This window comes from Eschrichtius robustus, chromosome 8 (genome assembly GCF_028021215.1).
Source record: "Eschrichtius robustus isolate mEscRob2 chromosome 8, mEscRob2.pri, whole genome shotgun sequence".
NCBI lineage: Eukaryota > Metazoa > Chordata > Mammalia > Artiodactyla > Eschrichtiidae > Eschrichtius > Eschrichtius robustus.
Genome location: NC_090831.1, coordinates 106,609,003 through 106,631,504, shown reverse-complemented (window position 1 = coordinate 106,631,504; position 22,502 = coordinate 106,609,003). Strand labels below are relative to the sequence as shown.

Sequence of the window (22,502 nt, the reverse complement as noted above, 5' to 3'; positions counted from 1 at the left end):
AAGTCAGGCACTGCACTAGGTGCTGGTGAACCCACAAAGAATAGGACATGGTCCCTGCCCTCAAGGACCTGCAGCCTAGTGGCAGAGCTACCATCCTGGAAGTGTCCTAGAAGAGGCTGGATAAGGTAGTGGGACTCTGCCAGAGATGGGGCCTGTCAACCCTGAGATTCCCTGTGGATGAGGGCTTGGCTTAGGCAAAGCAAGAGAAATGCAAATGAACACTTCTATACAAGGGAATTTTAAAAAGTGGGAACAACAATTTCCTGGACTCAGTGACTGCTTGGAAGAAGGAAATGAAGAAGGAACACTCAAAAATTTAAAGCTGTAATCGTAGGAAACTGGAAGACGGGGGAACTGAGTTGAGTTCAAGACATGATGAGTCTAAGGTGATGGCAGAACATCGAAAAAGAAAGAACCAATAGGCTGGAGGAGATAATTAGGGTCACTGGCCAGGCAGCAGCTGGTGGAGCCATGAGAACCAATGAGCTTTCTGAGGAGAGAAAAACAGATTAGGCCTCATGGGAGCCCAAGGGTTAGAAAGAAAGCAGAGGAGGAAAAGGACATGAGGGCTGACACTCATAAGAAGTGTCACCATAGCTGTACCAAAGGCCCATCTAACTGTGGATTCTGTCTCTGAGAGAAGCACTGAAGGACTGTTTATGGCAGGTATAGTGATGTCAGCCTCCAAAGGCTGATGATGTTCTTCAAGCATCCCAACTCTGCTCATGTGGTGCTACTGAACATTCACTCCACAAATGAATGTATTGTTTCCTGTATGCAAGACACTGTTCTAGGCACTGGGGATACAGCAGTGAACACAATGGAACAAACTCTCTCATGGTGCTCATATTCTGGTATGCAGCCAATAAACAAGATAAAAAAGCAAAATATACAGAATGAGAAGTGGTGATAGGTACCACGGAATAATATAAGGCAGGAAAGGAGGAAAACGGGTGTCAGGATTATCAGGAGTGGTGTTGCTGTCTTTGAGAGGGTGGCCAGGGACGGCTTATGAAGAGGATGACATGTGAGTGAACATCTGAAGGTGGTGAAGAACATCCCGGGGAAAGGGAACAGCAAGGGCAAAGGCCCTGAGCTGAAGCCTGCTGGAGTGTTTGAGCAGCAGCAGGAAGTCAGGGTGGCTGGGTACAGTAATTGAGGAGAGGAGAGGACATGAGGTCAGGGAGGTAGTAGCAGGGATGGAGGTAAAGGGGAGAGGGACACCATGCAGGGCCTTTAGGCCATTGTAAGGACTTTAGCTGCTACTATGAATGAAGTGATGTAGAAGAGACTGGCTAACTATTTACCAAACTGTTTCTTCTTCATCCTGTGACACAGCTAGACTATATTTCCCAGCCCCCCTTACAGCATGGCCATGTGACTGAGCTCTGGCCAAGGGAAGAGAGGCAGAAATGATGTCCACTACTTCCAGTACTGGCCATGCAAACCTGCCACATGCCATTCTCCAAGCTCTTTCTCTTTCTGTGGCAACCCTGGAAACTGTGTAGTGCAGATAGCAAGTCGCAAGATAGAAGGAGCCCAGGGTCCTGTTAAAGAGCCACCCCATGAACAGGATCACCCTTTTTGGACTTTTCTGTGTGTGAGAAATGAACTTCTGTTGGTTATTTTATGCCATTGATATATCAGGGTTTATCTCTTACAGAGGTAGCATTACCTTGACTAATACAGATGGGAAGCCATGGGAAGCCATTGGAAGGTTTCCAGTTCTCATTGGAGCAGAGAAGTGACATGACCTAAGATTTTAAAAGGGTCACATTAGATTGAGATGGTTAACATTAGAAACAAGCAACCCACTTAGGAGGCTTTTGCAACAATCCAGGTGATGATGGCTTGCTCCAAGGTAGTAACAGTAGAAATAGTGAGAAGTGTCAGATTGTGCATATATCTTGAAAGTATCAATAGTTTAAAAGGGTTTCCTGATGGGTTGGAAATGGGGTGGAGAGAGAGGAGTCAAGGATGACCGCAAGGTTTTGAGCAAGTAAAAAAATGGAGCTGCATTTACTAGGATAGAAAAGACCTTGTGGGGAGCAAGTCTTGAGGGATACTATTGAGAGATTAGTTTTGGACATATTGAGATGCCTATTAGATATTCAAATGGAGATGTCAAGTAGGCAGTTGGAGCTCACGGTGTCTGGACTAGAGATAAAATTTGGGAGTAACTGGTTTATGTGTGGTATAAAACCATGTATTTTGATTAGAAGAGACCCAAGACTGAGTCCTGGAAATTTCTAGTGTTTGGAGATGGTGGTGGTGGTGGGGGTGTTGATGAGAATGAAGTAGCAAAGGAAACTGAGGAGAAAAGCCAGTGAGGGAGGAGGAGAGCATAGTGTTCTAGAAGCCAAGTGAAGGAAGTGTTTCCAGGAGAGATCACGTATGTTACGCGCTAAAAGTGAGGTGAGGACAGATTGACCATTGGCTTTAGCGATGTGAAGATCAGGTTTGGTGGGGTAGTGGAGGGGTTAGAGAGAGAATGCGAAGCAAGATGTTGGAAACCCTTTCAGGGAGTTTACTATAAAGGGGAGCAGAGTGGGCAGAGGGGCCAAGAGAGGTTTTGTTTTATTTTGTTATGTTTTTAAATGGAAGAAATAACAGTTATGTTTCGGAGAAATACCAGCATGTTTGTTACTGATGGGAAGGACCTAGGAGAGAGAATCAAACTGATGATGTAGGGAGAAGGGAGAGTTGCTGGAGCAATGTCCTTGAGTAGGGGAGATGGGATGGGATCCAGTACAAAACGGGAAGAGTTGGACTTTGCTTAGAGTGAGACAGTTCTTCTATATTAACAAGGAGAGAAACTCGATCTGCTGGTCCGATTCCAGGTAAGTGGTAGGCATCGTGGTGAGAACTTGGAGTTCTCTTTCAGTTGCTTCTATGTTCTCAGTGAAATGGGAAGCTGGGTCATCAGGAGGCAGTGGGGGGTTTAAAGAGGGAGAAGATGTGAAATAGCCATTCAACAGAGAGAACATATGAGGGGAACATAGTATGATCTCCAGGCAACATTAAGGACCCTCTTGAGGCCTGAGATGATGACTTTGAGGTGAAAATGGTTAGTATGTCATGTGGTTTTTCTCCAGGCAAGTTTAGTGGCATGGTGCAGTTGGTGGAGAGTTGGACCTGGTCAGTGAGTAGAATAAAGTGGAAGAGACACAAAGGCGCTGAGGGTACTTGCAAGGGAGTGATAATATTCAGGATGGATTCTGGAATCTAGGCTGGAGGGGAAGGGACTGAGGATGTGAGGAGAGTGAGGGACAGTGAAAACCCAGAAGGAGCAAGAAATTGCAGGATTGGTGGGGTCGAAGGATTATTGAACTCAGGGAAATATAGGAGATGGTATAGTTGGAGAGTAGGAATAATGGGGTGGGGTGCAGTTATTAATGACAAACTCTAGGGTAAAATCAGGGGGGTCAGTGGCTGAGGAGGGTGAAGGACAGTAACAGCGACCAGGGTATGGGAAGGATCATCTATGTGCATACTGAAAGCACCAAGAATTAGGACATAACACATCCTTGGCAAGAGTGATGATGGTCCCGGAACTTACTTTTTAGCCCTCCAACCATTTCAGTCTGAAAACCACTTCAGTGAATGGGGGGAAGGGATAGTTAGGGAGTGTGGGATTGCCATGTACAGACTGCTGTATTTAAAATGTATAACCATTTGCTGGGGCTCCGCTGCGGGGAGGAGGATGCTGAGGAGGCGCCGAGCCGCACCGCGCTGCGGGGGAGTCGCCCGTGCATACGCGGGGCCCATGGCCAGGACCACCAGCCAGCTGGGGCTTCCCTGGTGGCGCAGTGGTTAAGAATCCGCCTGCCAATGCAGGGGACACGGGTTCAAGCCCTGGTCCAGGAAGATCCCACATGCCGCAGAGCAACTAAGCCCGTGCTCCACAGCTACTGAGCCTGTGCTCTAGAGCCCGCGAGCCACAACTCCTGAGCCCGCATGCCACAACTACTGAAGCCCGCGCGCCTAAAGCCTGTGCTCCACAACAGAAGAAGCCACCGCAATGAGAAGCCCGCGCACCGCAACGAAGAGTAGCCCCCGCTCACCACAACTAGAGAAAGCCCGCGTGGAGCAACAAAGACCTAACACAGCCAAAAATAAATAAATAAATTTATTAAAAAACAAACAAACAAAAATAAAATAAAATGGATAACCAACAAGGACCTACTATATAACACAGGGAACTCTTCTCAATATTATGTAACAGCCTAAATGGGAAAAGAATTTGAAAAATAATAGATACATGTATATGTATAACTGAATCACCTGAAACTATCACAACATTGTCAATCAACTGTACTCCAATATAAGATAAAAAGTTTTAAAAAAAAGTTATTTTGTCACTGCCCCCCCCCAAAAAAACCACTTCAGTGAAGAAAAAGACCCCCCTAGGATATCCTAAATCAAAGCAAGACATCCAAAAAAGCTTTCCAATTAGAAGGTTGGGTAGCTTTTCTGAAATACTCATAGTCTGGTTTTTATTGAATGTGAAATATTCTGCATTTTAAATAGAGGCCAGTCCATGGGCTGTCTGGCAGACCCTCCTTAGTGACTCTCTTGATCTATAATTTGTGAACCCCTGATTTTACCTACACTTCAAGCCTGGAACCTCTGATTTACCTGTGCTTTGAGCCTGTGTCTCTTCTCTTTGGAATCTCTAATAAGCACTAACAAGATATGTCAACATTTCAAGGGGGTGTCATATGCAAAAGAAAGTGAGCCAGTGTTTGTAGGGCTGAGACAATAGTAAACTTTGAAAGTTTGAACACAAAAGAGAAACTCTGCCTACTTCACAGACCTTGTCTTACAACCTCCTGCAGGAACCTTTCTGCAGCCTCAAACCCAAACCGCCATTTGGAACAGCAGGGCCAGGCTAGCAAGTTCAAGTTAGGGAATGCACTAAGGAAGAAGGTCTAAAGCTTGAATCAGAAAAGAGAGACTAACAAGAGAAACTGGCAAAAGGGACATTTAAGGAGAAGCCTTTGGCTGGAATTCATTTCTGTCTCCTCATCCTTATCCAGAGGAATCTGAGCAGAGAAGAAAACACATATCTCTTTTGGTATATGGCCTTACTTTCAAGTTTTAAATTAGATAAATAGAAGCTCGGTGAGGCCTCTCTCAGAGGTGTACTTCTCTTGTCCTCTCTTCTGTTTCTTTCTGTCACCACTTTTCTGCACCTTCCCTCTTCTCTGATTTCCACCCTCCACATTCCTCTTCACCCCCGTTTTGTTCTCTTCCACCTCTCCTCTGGTCCTGATCCTCTTTCCTTCCTTCTCTCCATCGTGGTCCTGGTCCTTCTGAGAGCACGTCTTCTTGTGCTGGAACGGAGGTGAGGTGTGGTGATGTGCAGTGGTGAGGACATGAAGTTATGGACTGGAATGATGCTGGAATAATGCTTCTCATCCAGGAGCCATGCTCCCAAGTGGTTCTCCAGGGAAAGGCTATGTTGTCAGCGTGAGATGGTTCTAGTTTTTCCTTAGTTACAGCTTTCTCCTCCCCTCCATCCAGAGTCCCTCAGAAAGCTGAATGCTGCAGAGTGGCGTTGGCGAGGGTTGCGTAGATTCTCTCCAGTGTGAAAGGGTGGCTCAAATAGAACTTCCTGTAGGTGTAGGAGAGAAAAACTTACAATAAGATATAACGCCTTAAAAGCTCTTCAGCAGGCACCTAGATACTTCTGTTAATTTTTAAAATTGTCAACTATTAATAACAGGTAACTTGTAAGAGTTAGTGGTTTATTGATAATATTTTACCCTGGAAAACATATAACCACTTCTACCTTCTTTAAGGATCTCTCTCTGGTCAGACAGAGGCACAAAGGAAGTACTTAATGAATAATTGTTAAATGAATACATGGATGGATGGATGAGGCTTGGAGCTTGGGAAGATAAGGGCTGGGCCCCAGCTAGGGCCCCTAGCTCCTTCCCACTCTCCTCAGTGGAAGGTTGGGGCTCCCAAGGAGCTCAGGGAAGGAAAAGGAGCTCCCCACCCCGCTGCAGAGGCAGACCCTCATGCCTCCCACACTGCAGGGAGAAGGCAGTTCTAGTGACGACAGCGTCTTGCTAGTCTCTGTCCCTTCAGAGCCACTTGCAGGAACTCCCAGGGGCCTCTGGTGGCTCTGGAGGTGCCATACTCAGGGTTTCACTCAGGCCAGTTGGAGGTAGAGAAGAACAGGGCGAGAAGAAAGAGGGCTGAGGGCTTCCCTGGTGGCGCAGTGGTTAAGAATCCGCCTGCCAATGCAGGGGACACGGGTTCGGGCCCTGGTCCGGGACGATCCCACCTGCCGCGGAGCAACTAAGCCCATGCGCCACAACTACTGAGGCTGCGCTCTAGAGCCCGCGAGCCACAACTACTGAGGTCGGCACGCCGCAACTACTGAAGCCTGAGCGCCTAGAGCCCGTGGTCCACAACGAGAGAAGCCACCACAATGAGAAGCCCGCGCACCGCAACGAAGAGTTGCCCCCTCTCGCCGCAACTAGAGAAAGCCCGCGCGCAGCAACTAAGACCCAATGCGGCCAAAAATAAATAAATAAATAAATTTATTAAAAAATAAAATAATAATTAAAAAAAAAGAAAGAAAGAGGCCCCCCCACTCCCACCCCACAGCCTCCTGGAATCATCCCCAGGACCCTAGGACCTGAACCCAGACCTGAGGTAGGATTCCAGGCCTGTCCCAGGAAGGCAGCTGGATTAATCCCATCACCGTACCTATGAGTGGTGCCAGCCGGGGCCCGGTGGAGGCTGCCAGAGTGCTGAGGAGCGAGAGGGGCTGCGGCCCAGAGGGGTTCTCTCTTTCCCACTCTCCATAGGTGAACGACTCCCTCCAGCTGAGGTCACGGGTGCAAGGGATGGAGTCTTCACTGGGACGTTTTTTTTCTAGGTCAAAAAGGGAATGCATTTGTGTACTTTAATTCACAGAGCACTCTCACAGAGTCCAGCCAACATTTGCGAGGTGCTTATTATGGGCCAGGCACTGTTCCAAACAGTTACAGGCGTTTTGCTCTTTTAATACTCACAACAACCCCCGAGAGGTCAGTGCTGCCATAGTCCCCATTTGATGCATGAGGATTCTGAGGCCCAGCAAGGTTAAGTCACTTACCCGTGGTCACAAAATGAGGAGGCAAGGCCAGGATTCAAAGCCAGATAACCAGGCAACAGAGCCCGTGTTTTTACCACTACATCATGTGAACAAGGCAGTACCAGTAAAAGGAGGCAAACAACGTGGCTTGGAGAGGTTAACCAAGTGAATTTCCCTAGGAGATTCAGCTAGCGGAACTGGCAATGGCCTTGAACCCAGATGGCCTGAAGCCAGAGCCTGTTCCTGGTCCACTTGGCTTCAGCTACACAAAGGGTGGCTTGCAGCCTAGCAGCCTTGGCATCACCTAGAGCATGTGAAAAATGCAGTCTCAGGTCCACCCAGACCCACTGACTCAGAATCTGCATATTAACAAGATCCTCAGGGGATCATTTGCACGTGAAAGTTTGGGAAGCACTGTGATAGGTCACACCACCCACTGATAGGGAGTTGAAAGATTCAACTACACAGGTAAGCTTGGGGACGCTGACTTTTCCAAATGTAGCGCCCGCGCTCTCTCTCTCTCTCTCTCTCTCTCTCTCTCTCTCTCTCTCGTCATCCAAAAGTTACGAGAGGCTGGGGTGTGACTGTGCTTCCGAACTGAAAGGGTACACTACCTGGCCCAGAGAGAAAAGAGGGGTTCCTTCAGCTCCAAGGAAAGAACAGGGTCCTGAGGACACCCCAGGATGATTAATTGAAATCAGCCTAGGGGCATCTTGGGAACAACAGTTCCCATGACACAGATGTCCTATGAGTCTGAAATTCTAACTGTTCTCTCAAGTCCTAGAAATAAGTTTGAAATATTCTCTATTTCTGTCTTCTTCAACTCTAATCTCATGCGGTATGTTTTGAGTGTATGTGTATGTGTGTGTGTGTGTGTGTGTGTGTGTCTGTGTTTGAATGTATGTAGAAAAACATTAATGAATCACCATTGTATTAGCAGTCACATAATATGAGAAAGCACTTCTAGACTTGGAGAAAACGTGGGCCAGCAATCAGCTCTATTTACCATATAGAACAGGGTTTGTGAATTGGCAGCCTCCAGGCTCACTTTGGTTTGCAGATACCTTTTGTTTGCCTACTAAGTGTTGGCCTGTACTGTACTTTAGTATTTTATGAAGTTGGGGGGGGGTATGTGATATAAAAATTCAGATTTTTGTTTTTTCTTGAAAAATCAGAGTATCTGGCAACCCCAGGCCTGTGTTGCAGCGTGGCAACAATTAGTTGAAGCTTTAATTGAAACGTTCACTTTTTCATGCCACTGTCCCCACCACTCCCTATTGTCTCCTCAATGCTGAAACCAAGTGTCAGCCCAGCTGTTGTTTTACCAATGATAGAGTTGAGAGAAAACCCAGCCATTTCTTATATCTATGATACTTAGACTCTTTACTCCTCTATACCCCCTGCAGATGTTTGAGTTGCAACCCCTGGTTTGGATAAAAGTTGGCACAGCTCCCCTGGGATCTACACATTCCTCTAAATCTCTAAATATAACATGATATTCTGGCTGCCTCCTGAGCCAATTTGGAGGAATAATTTCTTAGTGGTGTGGTGCACAAATATTTATTGAGCTCCTATTGTGTTCCCAGCCCTGTGCTTGCCACTGTAGAAATTCAGAGGCACCAGAAAAATTTAGTATTGGTTGAAGAAACAAGACTTAAGCCTATGAAACAATTAGGGATATTACGTTGTGTAAGAGAGGTTATGAGCAAGGAGAGATTTGTCTGGGCAGGAAGGTGTCGTGAGTGGACCTGAAAGGTTAGGTAGGATTTAGGATGGCGTCAGGAGGAAAGGAGGAGAGGGGGATGAATAAGGCATGGGGAAGGGTAGCTGAGGTTTGACCAGAGCAGAAGATTTGGGCTGGAGAACAGGAGGAGTCAGAGGGCTCCCATTTGAGGAGGGGACAGTGACCAGGTGAGATGGGTACAAGGGGAAAGTTCATGCAGGATCATTCGTGCCAAAATGAGTGGATCTGGGGTAAACTAGAACCCGGAAATAAATAGGGAACAGGGCTGCTGTTTCCAGAATGGGTCATGCTGTCTCACACAGACTCTGTGTCTCTTCCTAGAAACCCCGCCTCATCCACCTTGGCCAGCCCACTCTTACTCATCCTCTCTGACTCAGCTCAGACCTCAGGCCTTCTGGGACAGCTACCCGGGAGGAGTGAGGGAGGCCTGCCTTTGTGCTCCTGTGGCACCCCAGGCTTGAGCTTTGAATGTTGCCTGGAAGGAGAGGTTATGTAATTTGGGGATTTATCCATCTGACTCCAAAAATTATAAACCCCTTGAAGGGGGTGCTGTGTCTTTCTTCGCTGTGATTCCAAAGCCGTCAACAGTGTTTGGTGCTTACCAAGTGCTCAGTGCATGCTTTTGAATGAATAAATGAATGAATGAACTAGCAGAAGATTGCTGCCGTGAGCCAGGCAAGAGGTGATAAAGTGGACTAGGGTGGGATCTGTGGGAGTAGAAATGAAGGAAAGAATATAAGAAACATTTGAAAGAAAGGAATTAATAGGATTTGATGCCAAATTGACTATGGTGGCCAAAGATCCCAGAGGAACTCAAACTAAGGTACAGGCGGATGATGGCAACCCTGACAGCACCAGGAAAGTTGGGATGGGGTGCTAGAGGCAATCTTACTCCTATATCTGCAGAGCAGAAAATTCTCCGAGACAAGGGTGCCCCGTGCCCTCCGTTACCTGGACTGTGCTTTTTTTTCTCTGTCTTTCTGCTGCTCCTGGAACTCCAGCCATTTCAGGATCAAGGAAATGGAAGTCAAAAGGAAAAGAATAGAGCATGAAACTCTCATTTTAAATCTTGTTTCTAGTTATATTTTCCCTGATGCAACAAAAGCTTTAGAGGCAGATATAAATGTGAAAAAGGCCAGCTGTGGCTATATTGGGTGGGTGTGACGCATATTAAAGTACCAGAAGAAAAAATAGGGAAGGGGGAGGTGGGATGGGATGGAGTTTGGGCAGCAGAACCCAGGCTGCTGATTTTGCTGAGGTGGAGTGGGTGTGACTCCATCTGTTTGGTCCTGCATCTTGGCCATTTATTTTATTTGCTGTACGTTGCATGTTGCTGCCAATGTGCAAAAACTGCTATAACTGCAACCAGACTAGAACCTGCCTAAATGAGGAGAAAAATCATCACTTGGGGCTTCATGCTGAGAAATTAAAGAGAAGAAACTAAATGTCTGTACAAAGCAATTATTGAGATAAGGAAGCAAAAATTCAGTGTTCCCTGTTTCTCACATCCCTCTGATCCTTCTTGTACATGACAGCCCAGACTCGGTTGCCATGGCTCCCTGGCTGGTCTCTCCACACCTAGCCTCCCTCTCTTCAAATCACTGTCACTGCAACAGCCAGCGTGACCTTTTTAAAATGTAAATGGGATCACGTCACTTCCCTGTTTAAAATGCTGCTAAGGCTCCCATTACACTTAAAGTCTAAATCCATTCGCATGGCTTCCCAGCCCCTGCCTGGCTTGGTCCCTGCCCACTTCTACGAATGTTGTCCTACCACCATCCCCACTTCCCCACTGGCCTTCCTTCCCTTTCCCTGCAGTCACCAAGCTTCTTCCTCAGGGTGAAGCCTCATTTGTTCCCTTACCCTGCACAGCTTTCTCTACCCTTTATCTGGGTTGTGCATGTTTCTCCTTCAGGTCTTCGACTCCTCTGACCTCCTGGAGATATTAAAAGCTAGCTGTGCCAGAGATTGCCAGTAGGTCCCCAGCATGCCCTTTTCCCTTCTCTCTCCGGGGCAGAACATCTAATTTTGTGTTGGGTCCATGGCTATGTGGAATGGAGGCTGCATTTCCCAGCCTCCTTTGCAGCTGGGTGTGGCCATGTGACTGAATTGTGGCCAGTGAGGTATAAACAGAAGCCGTCCTTCCCAGAGTAATAAAGAAAATCTGTAAGTTAACATTCTGAGACAGTCAAAATATCTTGCTATTAGATATCAAATATCTTCCTCCATTAGAGTCCAGGGCTCTCCAGCTCAACAATGTGACATCTTACCTTCTTACATCTTCCTTCATTACAGATCTCTGTATGATATACAGAGTGACAACCCCAGTATAAATTCTTTAACAGCGGGCAACTAACAAGTCTGTTTCTTGTGTTAATACTTTTTCTACTTCCAGATCAAGTTAGAATTAATAATACAAGCTAATTTTTTTTTTTTTGGCCGCGCCGTGTGGCTTGCGGGATCTTAGTTCCCTGACCAGGGATTGAACCCGGGCCCTCGGCAGTGAGAGCGCAGAGTCCTAACCACAGGACCGCCAGGGAATTCCCTACAAGTTAATATTAATTGAGAGCTTATTACATCCTCCTGTAAATTTGCTGAGGATGGGCCAAGCGCTTGATTCATGTGAGCTCATTTAATCCTGACACTATCTGCTTGAGGTTGGCAGTACCGCAATTTCCACTTTATAGGTGTAAAAACCGAGGCCCAGCAGAGTTAAACAATATGCCCCCAAGGGCTCATAGTCAGAGTGGTGACTTGGGCCCAGGGTTGTGTGAGCTCTTACCCATTATGAGAGATTGCATCCTCTGAGCTCTCCTGGTTTTCAGTTTATTACTGGCATTCACAAATAAAACTTTCTTTTTTTAAATTCTGTCTCTGAGTTGCTGGTCCCTGTTATGACAAAAATCTCCTTCTCTCTGACACCTCGTTATTCTATTCTGGTGACATTTACTAATTTTTTTCTGTTCTTCCTTTTCTTTGACACCACAAATCAAGTTCACTAGGACCCTGGTTCCCATTTTATCTTTGCTCTCTGGCCATGGTGCCCTGTGGTCTAAGTGCTCTCGACCTCTGTCTCTCTCATACCAACCAGTCTTAAGACGCAACCCTAAGTCATCTGTACATGTAAGGACATTTCCTCAGGCATGGAGAAGACAGGCCTGCATGAGGGAGCTTTCCAGAAAACATTAAAAAAAAAAAAGGTGACCATAGAAGCTCCATAAAGTTCAAGCAGAGGCCAGTTAAGTAGGTAAAGGAACCCAGTGATAGATGATGACATTTTAAACAATGTTTTGACTACTTTTCTGTAGGACTAGAAACTAGTTTAGAAATTAGGTTTTACTTTTCCACCTGTGTTACTAATTTATTCTTAATATTGAAGAAGCTACTTTTCATTTTTTATAAAATTCCTCCTCTGGGGTTAAGCCCACGATGCTTGTGGAAAAGGAGAATTAGGCAAAGAGCCCAGGAAAAGGTTGCCCTGAGTCAAGAACACAGACTGAATACTGAGGGGCAATACTTCATGCACTTCCCTGTGCCCATTAACCAAGATAACTTGGTTTCTGGATCTCCCAGCGCAGACCATCTGGGGATGTCATGCTGGCTGGATTTGAGTCACGTACCTGAACTGGTTGTGCTGGTGCAAGTCGGCAAAGATCTGAGAGAGGGCCTCACTCTCCCCCTTGGCCATCAGCTGCGTGAGGCTCTCGCTGGGCTGGGAGGCTTGGAGTTTCTTCTGCACTAACTAGATGGAGGAAAAAAAGCAAAACCAGGTGGTTAAGTTCTTAGCGTCTCTGCATTTTCCTAATATCATGGTCCAGACCCTAAAGGTTAGAACTCAGCTGTCCTATCAGACAGAGCCACGCCAACTGCACAGAGAGGCAATTCTGAGGCCATATCTGTTTGTTTATACCCCCGTACTGTTATAAATATCCTTTGGTGTCCCAAGAATAACATTGTCTCTGAAAACTTTAAACATAATTTAGTAGATAAGCTATTCTTATTAACATACCTTAATATGTTATTGAATAGCCCATTAATATAAACTTTAATAAAGCTTATGCTACTTGGTTTTATATTTAAATGGAAAGGGATTAAATGTTTATTGTAGGAATGTAATGTTTTTCAAATTCATTTCTCTAAGAAATATCCTACGTTGAGCTACTTTTTATGCCAGAGTAAAACTGCCTTTTTCCCTGTTGCCTGTGATGCCCCACAGATGCCCCAGTTGTGCACGCTGCTCATACTCATTCAATATTTATTGAATATCAACTACGTGCCAGGCACTGGGGAATCGAAGTGAAGTAAACAGATAAAAATCTCGGCCTTCCTGGATTTTGTGTTGTAACTCAAGTCAGGCTTCTGTTCTTTATACTCTATGGCCTGGGGCAAAAAGGCCCAGGTGGCTTCCCTGAATTCTATCAAATATTTAAAGAAGTAGTAACACCAATTCTTCACAAACTCAGAAATAGAGGAGGAGGGAACACTTCCCAAATCACTCAATAAGGTGAGTATTACCCTGATACCAAAGCCAGGCTATCACAAGAAAACTACAGACCAATATCTCTAATGAACATAGATGCAAAACTCCTTAACAAAATGCTAATGAACCAAATCCAGTAATATATAAAAAGGATCATACACACCGTAACCAAATGGAATTCATTTCAGGAACACAAGGCTGGTTTAACATCTAAAAGTCAATTAATGTAATATACTATATTAATAGAATAAAGGACAAAATATGTGATCATCTCAGCAGATGGAGAAAAAGCATCTGGCAAAATCTAATACCCATTCATGATAAAAATTCTCAATAAACAAGGAATAGAAGAGAATTTCCTGAACCTTATAAAGGGCATCTACAAAAATCCCATGGTTAACATCATACTTAATAAAAGACTGGATGTTTTTCCCCTAATACCAGGAACAAGGCAAGGATGTCTACTTTTGCTACTTCTATTAAACATTGTACTGAAGGTTCTAACTAATGCAATAGGGCAATAAACAAATAAATGGATCCAAACTGGAAATGAAGTTAAGCTGTCTTTATTCGCAGATGACATGAATGTATGCACATATGTAGAAAATCCCAAGGAATCCACAAAAACTACTACAACTAATAAACAAGATTAATACACAAAAACCAATTGTATTCCTGTACACTTTCAATGACTGATGCAAAAATTAAATTAAGAAAACAATTCCATTCACAATAATATCAACAACAATCAAATACTTAGGAATATATTGAACAAAAGAAGTGTAGAACTTGTAAACTGAAAGCTACAAAACATTGCTAAGGGAAATTAAATTAGATTGACATAAATGGAAAGACATTCGATATACATGTATTAAAAGACTCAATATTGTCAAGATGGCAATTTTCCCCAAATTGATATATAAATTCCACATGTCCTTATCAAAATTCCAGCTGGCTTTTTTTTTTTTTTTTTTGTAGAAATCGACAAGTTGATACTAAAATTTACATGGAAATGCAAAGGATCTGGAATAGCCAAAACAATTTGAAAAAGAGCTAAATTGGAAGATTTACAACACCCAATTTCAAAACTTACTATAAAGCTACATTAATCAAGACATTGTGGTATTGGCACAAGAATAGGCAAACGAATCAATGGAACAGAATTGAGAAGCCAGAAATAAATCCTTACATTTATGGTCAATTGATTTTTGGCAAAGATGCCAAGACAATTCAATGTGGAAAGGATAGGCTTTTCAACAAATGGTACTAGGACAGTTGTATATCCACATGCTAAAAAAAAAAAAAAAAAAAAAAAGTACTTAAAAAAGTACCCCTACCTCACATCATACACAAATATTAATTCAAAATGGATCAGAGACCTAAATGTAAGAGCTAAGTCTTCTAGACTTCTAGAAGAAAATATAGGATAACATCTTAGTGACTTTGGGTTGAACAAAGAGTTTTTAGATATAACACCAAAAGCCTGCTCCATAAAAGAAAAAATTGATAAACTGCATTTCATCAAAATTTTAAACTTTTGGTCTTCCCTGGTGGTGCAGTGGTTAAGAATCCACCTGCCAATGCAGGGGACACGGGTTCAAGCCCTGGTCCGGGAGGATCCCACATGCTGCGGAGCAACTAAGCCCATGCGCCACAACTACCGAGCCTATGCTCTAGAGCTCGCGCGCTGCAACTACTAAAGCCTGCGCGCCTAGAGCCTGTGCTCTGCAACAAGAGAAGCCACCGCAATGAGAAGCCCGCGCACTGCAACGAAGAGTGGTCCCTGCTCGCCGCAACTAGAGAAAGCCTGCGCGCAGCAACAAAGACCCAACGCAGCCAAAAATAAAAATAAATAAAATAAATAAATAAAATAAAATTTTAAACTTTTGCTCCTCAAAAGACATCATTAAGAAAATGAAAAGACAACTCACAGACTGGGAGAAATTATTTACAAACCATACATCTGATAAAGGACTTGTATCCAGAATATGCAAAGAACTCTTACAACTCAATAAGAAGAAAAAAATCAATTTAAAAATAGGCAAGGGACTTCCCTGGTGGTCCAGTGGTTAAGACTCTGCACTTCCACTGCAGGGGGCCTGGGTTTAATCCCTGGTCAGGGAACTAGATCCCACATGCATGCCACAACTAACAGTTTGCATGCCACAACTAAGAGTTTGCATGCCACAACTAAGGAGCAGGCGAGCTGCAACTAAGAAGCCAGCCTGCCTCAACTAAGACCTGGCACAACCAAATAAATAAATAAAATAAATATTTTTTAAAAAAGTTTCAAGAAAGATTTGAATAGAAATTTCACCAAGAAGATATATAAATGACTAATAAGCCCATGTAAAGTTGCTCGACAGGAAACCCTAATTAAAAACATAACACATCCACTAGAATGACTTTAATTAAAAAGATAATACCATTGTTTTGTTTTTGTTTTTGTTTTTTTTGGCCATGTGGCTTGTGGAATTTTAGTTCCCTGACCAGGGATTGAACCCAGGCCCTCAGCAGTGAACGGAGTCCTAACCACTGAAACACCAGGGAATTCCCAACAATACCACTGTTGGTGAAGATGCAGAGAAACTAAAACCCTCATGCATTACTGGTGGGAATGTAAAATGGTACTGTCACCTTGGAAAACAGTTTGCCGGTTTAAACATAAACTTACCATATGACCCAGCAATTCCAATTCCTTGGAATCTACCCATGACAAATGAAAACATACCCTAACATACATCTATACAAAAACTTGTACACAAATGTCCACAGCAGCATTATTCATAATAGCCCCAAACTGGAAACAATCCAAATGTCCATCAACTGGTGAATAGATAAAACATGGTATATCTATACAATGGAATACTATTCAGCAATTGAAAGGAATAAATTATTGATAATCTGTGACTCTACCCTAGAGTTGGCCCCATGCTATGATATGGATGAACTTGAAAAACCTTATGCTAAGTGAAAGAAGCCAGACACGAAAGCCTATATATTATAGGATTCCATTTATATGAAATGTTTCAGAAATATGAGTAGAGATTGAAGACAGATCAATGGCTGCCTAGGGCAGAAAGTAGGAACAGGGAATGACTGCAAATGGGCATGAGGGAATTTTTTAGAGTGATAGAAATGTTCTAAAACTGGATTGTGGTGATGGTTGCACAACTCTATACATTTACTGAAAATTTTGAACTGTACACTCAGGTGAATTTTAATCAGTAAAGCTGGTTAGAAAAGGCCTAAGGCAAGGCTTCCCAGGGTGCCCCCATATCAGCTCACTGAAGCTCTACAGCTCAGCTCTGGCCTTGGCTGAAGGAGCCAATGGTGCCCACTTACCTGTGAGTCTCCTGAGGGACTGCAGCTGTTCTTGGGTACCAGGCAGTGAGTGATGAGAATCCTAGGGTCTTTGGTGGTGATGGACAGGCCCTTCTGCAGAATCTGAACCAGTCGGATCCAGAAGTGGAAGACAGTCTCAGGATGGTCAGGGTGGAGCCTTAGGTAGTAGATCTTCTCCGTGACTGTCCTCAACCGCAGGATACGTTGAAAGCGGTCACAGACCTGGAGCTCCACAAACTTCAAAGGGAGAATCCTGAAGGCGTGAGGGAAGACACACATTGACAACCCCATTGCTTCTGATCCAACCCTGTCTTCATTAAAATGAGGAGTGTCTCCTTCAGAACTGAGGCTTTGGTGGGTAGGAGAGAGAATGCTTAGCACAGTGGTGCTCAAACTTTGGGGAGATCAGATTCACCTGGGGAGCTTGTTTAAAATGCAGACGCCTGAAGATACCCTCAAAGATTCAGATTCAGTAGGTCTGGAGTGAGCCCCTGGAATCTGCATTCTAACCTCTCCCCATCCTGCCGTGATTCTCATGCTGGTGTTCCCTGGATCCTGCTTGAGAGGGACAGCCTGGGAGTAAGGTAGCTGGGATCACAGGGCTTTTCAATTTCCTTCTTGACAGCACAACAGGAGCTGGGTCCCACTGTCCAGCTTGTGCATTCATTGACCTCAATGTCTCAATTACTCTTCCCAAAGGAGCTAAGATTCAAGGAGCTGGCTTTGGATCTAGTATTAGTCAGCTGGGTCTGGGCTGTACTAGCCATAGGTGTACCTAGAACATAATGGAGAGGTCTATCACTGAAGCAACATGGAGCAATGAAGGGTTTACTTGGACTTCTGGGAATATCTAGAGATTCTTGAGATATCCTACAGAAGAGGCTCAAACATCTAAAAGGGCCGTTTCATCCCCGATAAGCATAATGTTACAGCTCCAAGTAAGACTTCGTTCCACTCACTTTACCAGTAGGAAGACTGCAATGCAGCAAGTAACTTGTGACTCGAAAATTATTTGAGCCTAGTTAGTTGCATAAGGACTAGAACCTGCATCTCCCAGCCAGTGCTTCCATCTGCCAGACTGCCTGACTTCCCTGCCCCTTGGCCCAAAGTGGAGAGATTTCCTAAGAATTCAGTGCAGTGAATGCAGTGAGAAGGAAAGAGGGCATGTAGACTGGCCCTCACTCCTGTCCACTTTATGCCCCCCCTTTGCCCCACTTCAGGATGCTTACCTCTTCAGGATGATCTTGGGGGCTGTAGTTGGTTGGTTCCATGTCTGGCTCTGCCCATGGTGCCATTTGACGCTGGCCATGAAGAGGATGTTGGGAAGAGGCAGGCAGGGCACAGAGGAGGTCACCCCAAGGGCCGTGGTGTTGGAGGCTTTGTAGATGTCTATCCAGTTCCTGCCCTTTTTGACCTGCAAAGCAGCACCCCCAGGGCACAGTCTGAACACTGGCAGAAGCAGCAGTATGTTTTAGGCGGGAGTTTCTCAGACTCAGAACCATTCACATTTTGGGCTGGATAATTCTTTGCTTGGGGAGGAGCTGTCCTGTGCATTGTAAGATGTTTAGCAGCGCCCATGGCCTCTGCCCAATAGATGCCAGGAGCAATCTCCACCCTCCCCCCATACAAACTGTGATAACCCAAAATGTCTTCAGACATTGCCAAATGCCCCTGGTGGCAGGGGCAAAATCATCGCTTGTTTGGAACCACAGTTTTAACCTATATTGGTTAAACAACTGTACCAGTATTTACTTTACCTACTATTAGCAACTGCCCACAAGAGTTCCTTGACATGTGTCACACTTCTGTGAATCCTCCCCAGACTGTTTCCTGGATTTTCTTTGAAAAACCTGTCCTTTGGTACTTTCTTGAGGGGCTCTATTATCTCCTGTACCTTTTCTGCACTGTCAGGTCCCTGTAACTTCCAAGTTCTGTTTATTCTGGGTTCCATCTGGCCTGAGGGGAGCCCAGACAAGGAAACAAAAATGCGCTGAGTGCCGTTGCACTAAGGCCTTTGCCTCCTTTGTTTCATGGAACAGCTAGGTCAGTCCCACCCTTTTTACAGTAGAGGAAACTGGGATTCAGGGTATGCAGGTCACCTTCCTGATGACACCTCCTGATAAGAAAGCAGTGGACCGGACTCTGAGCCCAGATCTCTCTGGGCGTCCAGCTCCTGTTCTTTCACCCACCAACATTTCTGTTCTGAGCCCTCAAAGGGCAGCTCATTTTACTGCCTCTTTGTTCATCTGCTTTGAGCTGACAGCCTGGAGGAGGAAGTAAATTGAGGGAGGAAGCTACCAAATCCTCCACTCAGAGCAGACAACACTTGACCTCTCTCTCCAGAGCGACTGCAGAAGAAAACCTATCTGGAGCTCTGCAAAGTCAGGGTCAGATGGGGGTAGCCTTGCCTTAGGTTCCTCTCTTTGCCTCAGCTGTCACTCCACTCCAGTTCCAGGGACAGACTCTCCGTCACATTGTGGGAACAGATTTAGAGGAATCAAGGAGTGCCATTCTGAGCGGCCCAAGAGTACCTGGACAAAGTTGCTTTCAAACACCACTGATTCAGGAAACAGGTTGAATTCTGGAGAATGAACCATCTGGCAGAGCAGTCCCTCCTCCACACCCAGGCCCACTCCAGGATTTGGTTCCCTATCCACAGGAAAGAGGCCCCTGAATTCTTCCCAGGCATTCAGGGAAGGGAAGGTTGGATAGGATCTTGTGACTTTTACTGTCTTCTTCGATTTGTTCCAAGTCTTTCTATGTGGAACTGATGACAACATTTCCGCACATGCTCAGGGGCCTGCTGCGCGTTTGTCCTGGGATCTCTCTCTTCCCTTCTGGCCTTGGGCAGCTGGCCAAGGCCTGGGACCACCAATCAGATCACAATGATGAATGGATGACATCATGAAAAACCAGGGCAGGCCTGCAGGAAAGGGAAATGCAGAGGAGCCTCCCTTTTCCTCCAGAGTGCTTTTACAGCTTGTTTAGTGCCCTGACAGGCCCCAGCCCTTCTCAGGACCTGAGCTCCCCCAGAACTTGCTAAGAAAGTACTAAACCAGGCACAAAGCAAAGAAGGAAGGCTGTTAGGAAGCTCCTTCTGCTTCTAAGAGGAAAATACCCTCCCTGCCTTTCAACCCTCCCTTACTCTGAATGCGACTACCCCCAAAGAGTTTTAAAGGCTGTTGTCAATTTAAAACCCAGCCTTCCTGAGCTTTGTACCATGTGGGCCCCACATGCCCTGGTTTATCTGCAGTAGCCTTTGCTGTTTCTGGAAGGAGTTGAGGGGCTGTAGGTGCCTGCTCTGTGTTCTCCTACAGCTGGCTGGCTACTTCTGTGGGCCTTATTTCCCTGAGGAAGTCAAACTGAAGAACCGCAGAAACAAGTAGTTTCTTACCCAGAGGCTGGCTTGGTGAGGGTACCAGCTGAGAGGAATAGAATCCCAATGAGCAGCTCTGCTGGATCAACAAGCCCTGCTTCCTCATCCTTGAGCCAGAGGAAGAAAGACCCCAGATCTTGGGGTGGCTAGATCAGAGGCAAAGAACCAAGCAGGCCGACTGCTATTCAAGTCTATTTCAGGGAGAAATCACATTCTAGTTTGGACAAAATTCCAGAATCTATTAATCATCAAGGTACATTCACCATTAAGGTAAAATACAGTCAATTTAGAAAGCAATTTGACAACCAACATATGCAAAGTACAAGCATGGAGGTTTATTTTTGTATTTCATTATCAAGTCAGGGAGAAGGCTGAAAGGTCACGAGCCTTTCCTTATCTGATTCCATCAGCTCCCTCTCTGAGCCATTTCTATTACGCCCCTACTCTCTCGGCTCCCTCATGGCTAAAGCAACTTCTGCACTCACGTTCCTTGTTTTCCTTTGTTTACCATGTGGGAGAAATGTCTTCTATGGTAACATTCTCTAAGGATGGGGTCAGAGACTGCATCCTGTGGTTTACATTTCCCTGGAAACAACATACAGTACAAAAGTGATGGCCGTTAATACGCTGATATGATGCTTTTCACAGTTAAAGCTTACCTGAAACAGTAAATCTTATTGGCTTAGATACATGGTTTGGATATATTTGGCCATTGAGACATTCAAAAATTCCCTTCAATATGGAAGATGACTTTTTCTCTTTACAAGCCTGTTGAGCCCATTTTTGTGGTGTGTAGAGGGTGGCTTTTTAGCACCCAGTCTAAATAGCTAGTTGTGAGGAAGCAAGCTTTCAGCTCTAAACAAAATGCTAAACAATGATAAAATGGTGCCTTAAGTTCCTATTCCTTCCTACCTGCCCCCATCAAACCTCAAAAACTAGCACACTGAATCTTTTAAAAAAACATTTGACAGATACTTAGTTTTCTATCCCAAATCCATTCTCTTCATTCCTTTAGTAATAGAATGGTTGGTTTTTAGTTGGACACAAGTTTCTGGAATAAATATTACATTTCCTGGTCTCCCTTATAGCTAGGTAAGGCCATAGGATGAAAAAAAAAAAAAAAAAAAAGAGGTAAACTCAAGTGTTGGGTGAAATTTCTATGAGGAATCATTATGGGAAGGGGACATGCTCTTTTTCACTCCTTGTTTTTCCCTTCTGACTGGAATACAGACTTGATGGCTGGAGCTTGAGCAGCCCTTTTGGGCCATGAAGTGGCATGCCGAGGATGGTAGCATAGCAAGATAAAAGGGCTCCAATTCCTTGCGAATCATAAAATTATCATACTAGTCCTGAACTCTGTACCTCCAGACTTCTTTTAAGTATGAAAGAAATAAAGGTTTTCTGTGACTTTGAGCCAGACTTAAAACAAGCTGATAGAACTATATAAAATGACTATCTACTCCTCTGGAAAAATTTTACAGGAAATTATGGTACTATTTACCAATAATTCTAAGCAATGAAGAAAATAGGGTTAATTTACAATCAAGTTGGACCTTAAGAATGACAAACAGGGCTTCCCTGGTGGTGCAGCGGTTGAGAATCTGCCTGCCAATGCAGGGAACACGGGTTCGAGCCCTGGTCTGGGAAGATCCCACATGCCGCGGAGCAACTAGGCCCGTGAGCCACAACTACTGAGCCTGCGCGTCTGGAGCTTGTGCTCCACAACAAGAGGGGCCGAGACAGTGAGAGGCCCGTGCACCGCGATGAAGAGTGGCCCCCGCTTGCTGCAACTAGAGAAAGCCCTCGCACAGAAACGAAGACCCAACACAGCCAAAAATAAATATAAATAAATAAAAATTTAAATGTTAAAAAAAAAAAAAAGAATGACAAACATAATTTCTGGAAAAAGTTGTATAAATATATATTCCAGTAATATGAGTAACTTATTGGTTTTGTTTTTCTGTGTATACATTGATGTTGATGCTGTCACAATTGTTGACTTTTGCACATTTACTGATGAGCACTTTGGTGAGAGTCTCCTCGACTATGTTGATTGTCCTTTGGTTTGAGGCTAAAGTCACTTTGGCAGGGTTGGGTATCATTTCAAAAGCTTGCTCAAGAATGACCAGGAGGGACTTCCCTGGCAGTCCCGTGGTTAAGACTTCTTCTTCCAATGCAGGGGGTGCGGGTTCAATCCCTGGTCAGGGAGCTAAGATCCCACATGCCTCAGGGTCAAAAAACCAAAACATAAAACAGAAGCAATATTGTAACAAATTCAATAAAGACTTTGAAAATGTCCACATCAAAAAAATCTTAAAAAAAAAAAAAAAAGAATTATCAGGATATCTGGTTGTCAGTTGAGGCTAGGCCCAGGTTTTGTGGGGTTTAAAGCTTATACAGTTTTGGAGACCCTTAAAAATAAAAAAGACTGGAAGGAGGGGTGAATCAGGAGTTATTGTTTAAT

General features: G+C 44.6%; 1 protein-coding gene across 1 annotated transcript; it reads right to left on the bottom strand.

Annotated features, from left to right (window-relative positions):
- Positions 1-442: 442 nt before the first annotated feature.
- On the bottom strand, positions 443-19,442 carry GARIN1B (golgi associated RAB2 interactor 1B). The gene is made up of 8 exons (XM_068549820.1): positions 19,194-19,442; positions 17,892-18,076; positions 16,663-16,915; positions 12,458-12,579; positions 9,789-9,826; positions 6,719-6,891; positions 5,196-5,336; positions 443-490 (listed from the first exon to the last, which is right to left on the bottom strand). The coding sequence occupies exons 1-8, from the start codon at positions 19,440-19,442 to the stop codon at positions 443-445; spliced, it is 1,209 nt and encodes a 402-aa protein (XP_068405921.1).
- Positions 19,443-22,502: the final 3,060 nt, after the last annotated feature.

Excerpts from the sequence above, each read along its gene's own strand:
- GARIN1B (XM_068549820.1), bottom strand. The coding sequence starts at position 19,442 with ATGTTGTCATCAGTTCCACATAGAAAGACTTGGAACAAATCGAAGAAG. Across the intron at positions 18,077-19,193 it reads TTGAAAGCAACTTTGTCCAG|GTCAAAAAGGGCAGGAACTG; the intron begins GTACTCTTGGGC and ends GCTGCTTTGCAG. Across the intron at positions 9,827-12,457 it reads CACCAGCACAACCAGTTCAG|GAGCAGCAGAAAGACAGAGA; the intron begins GTACGTGACTCA and ends CTGGAGTTCCAG.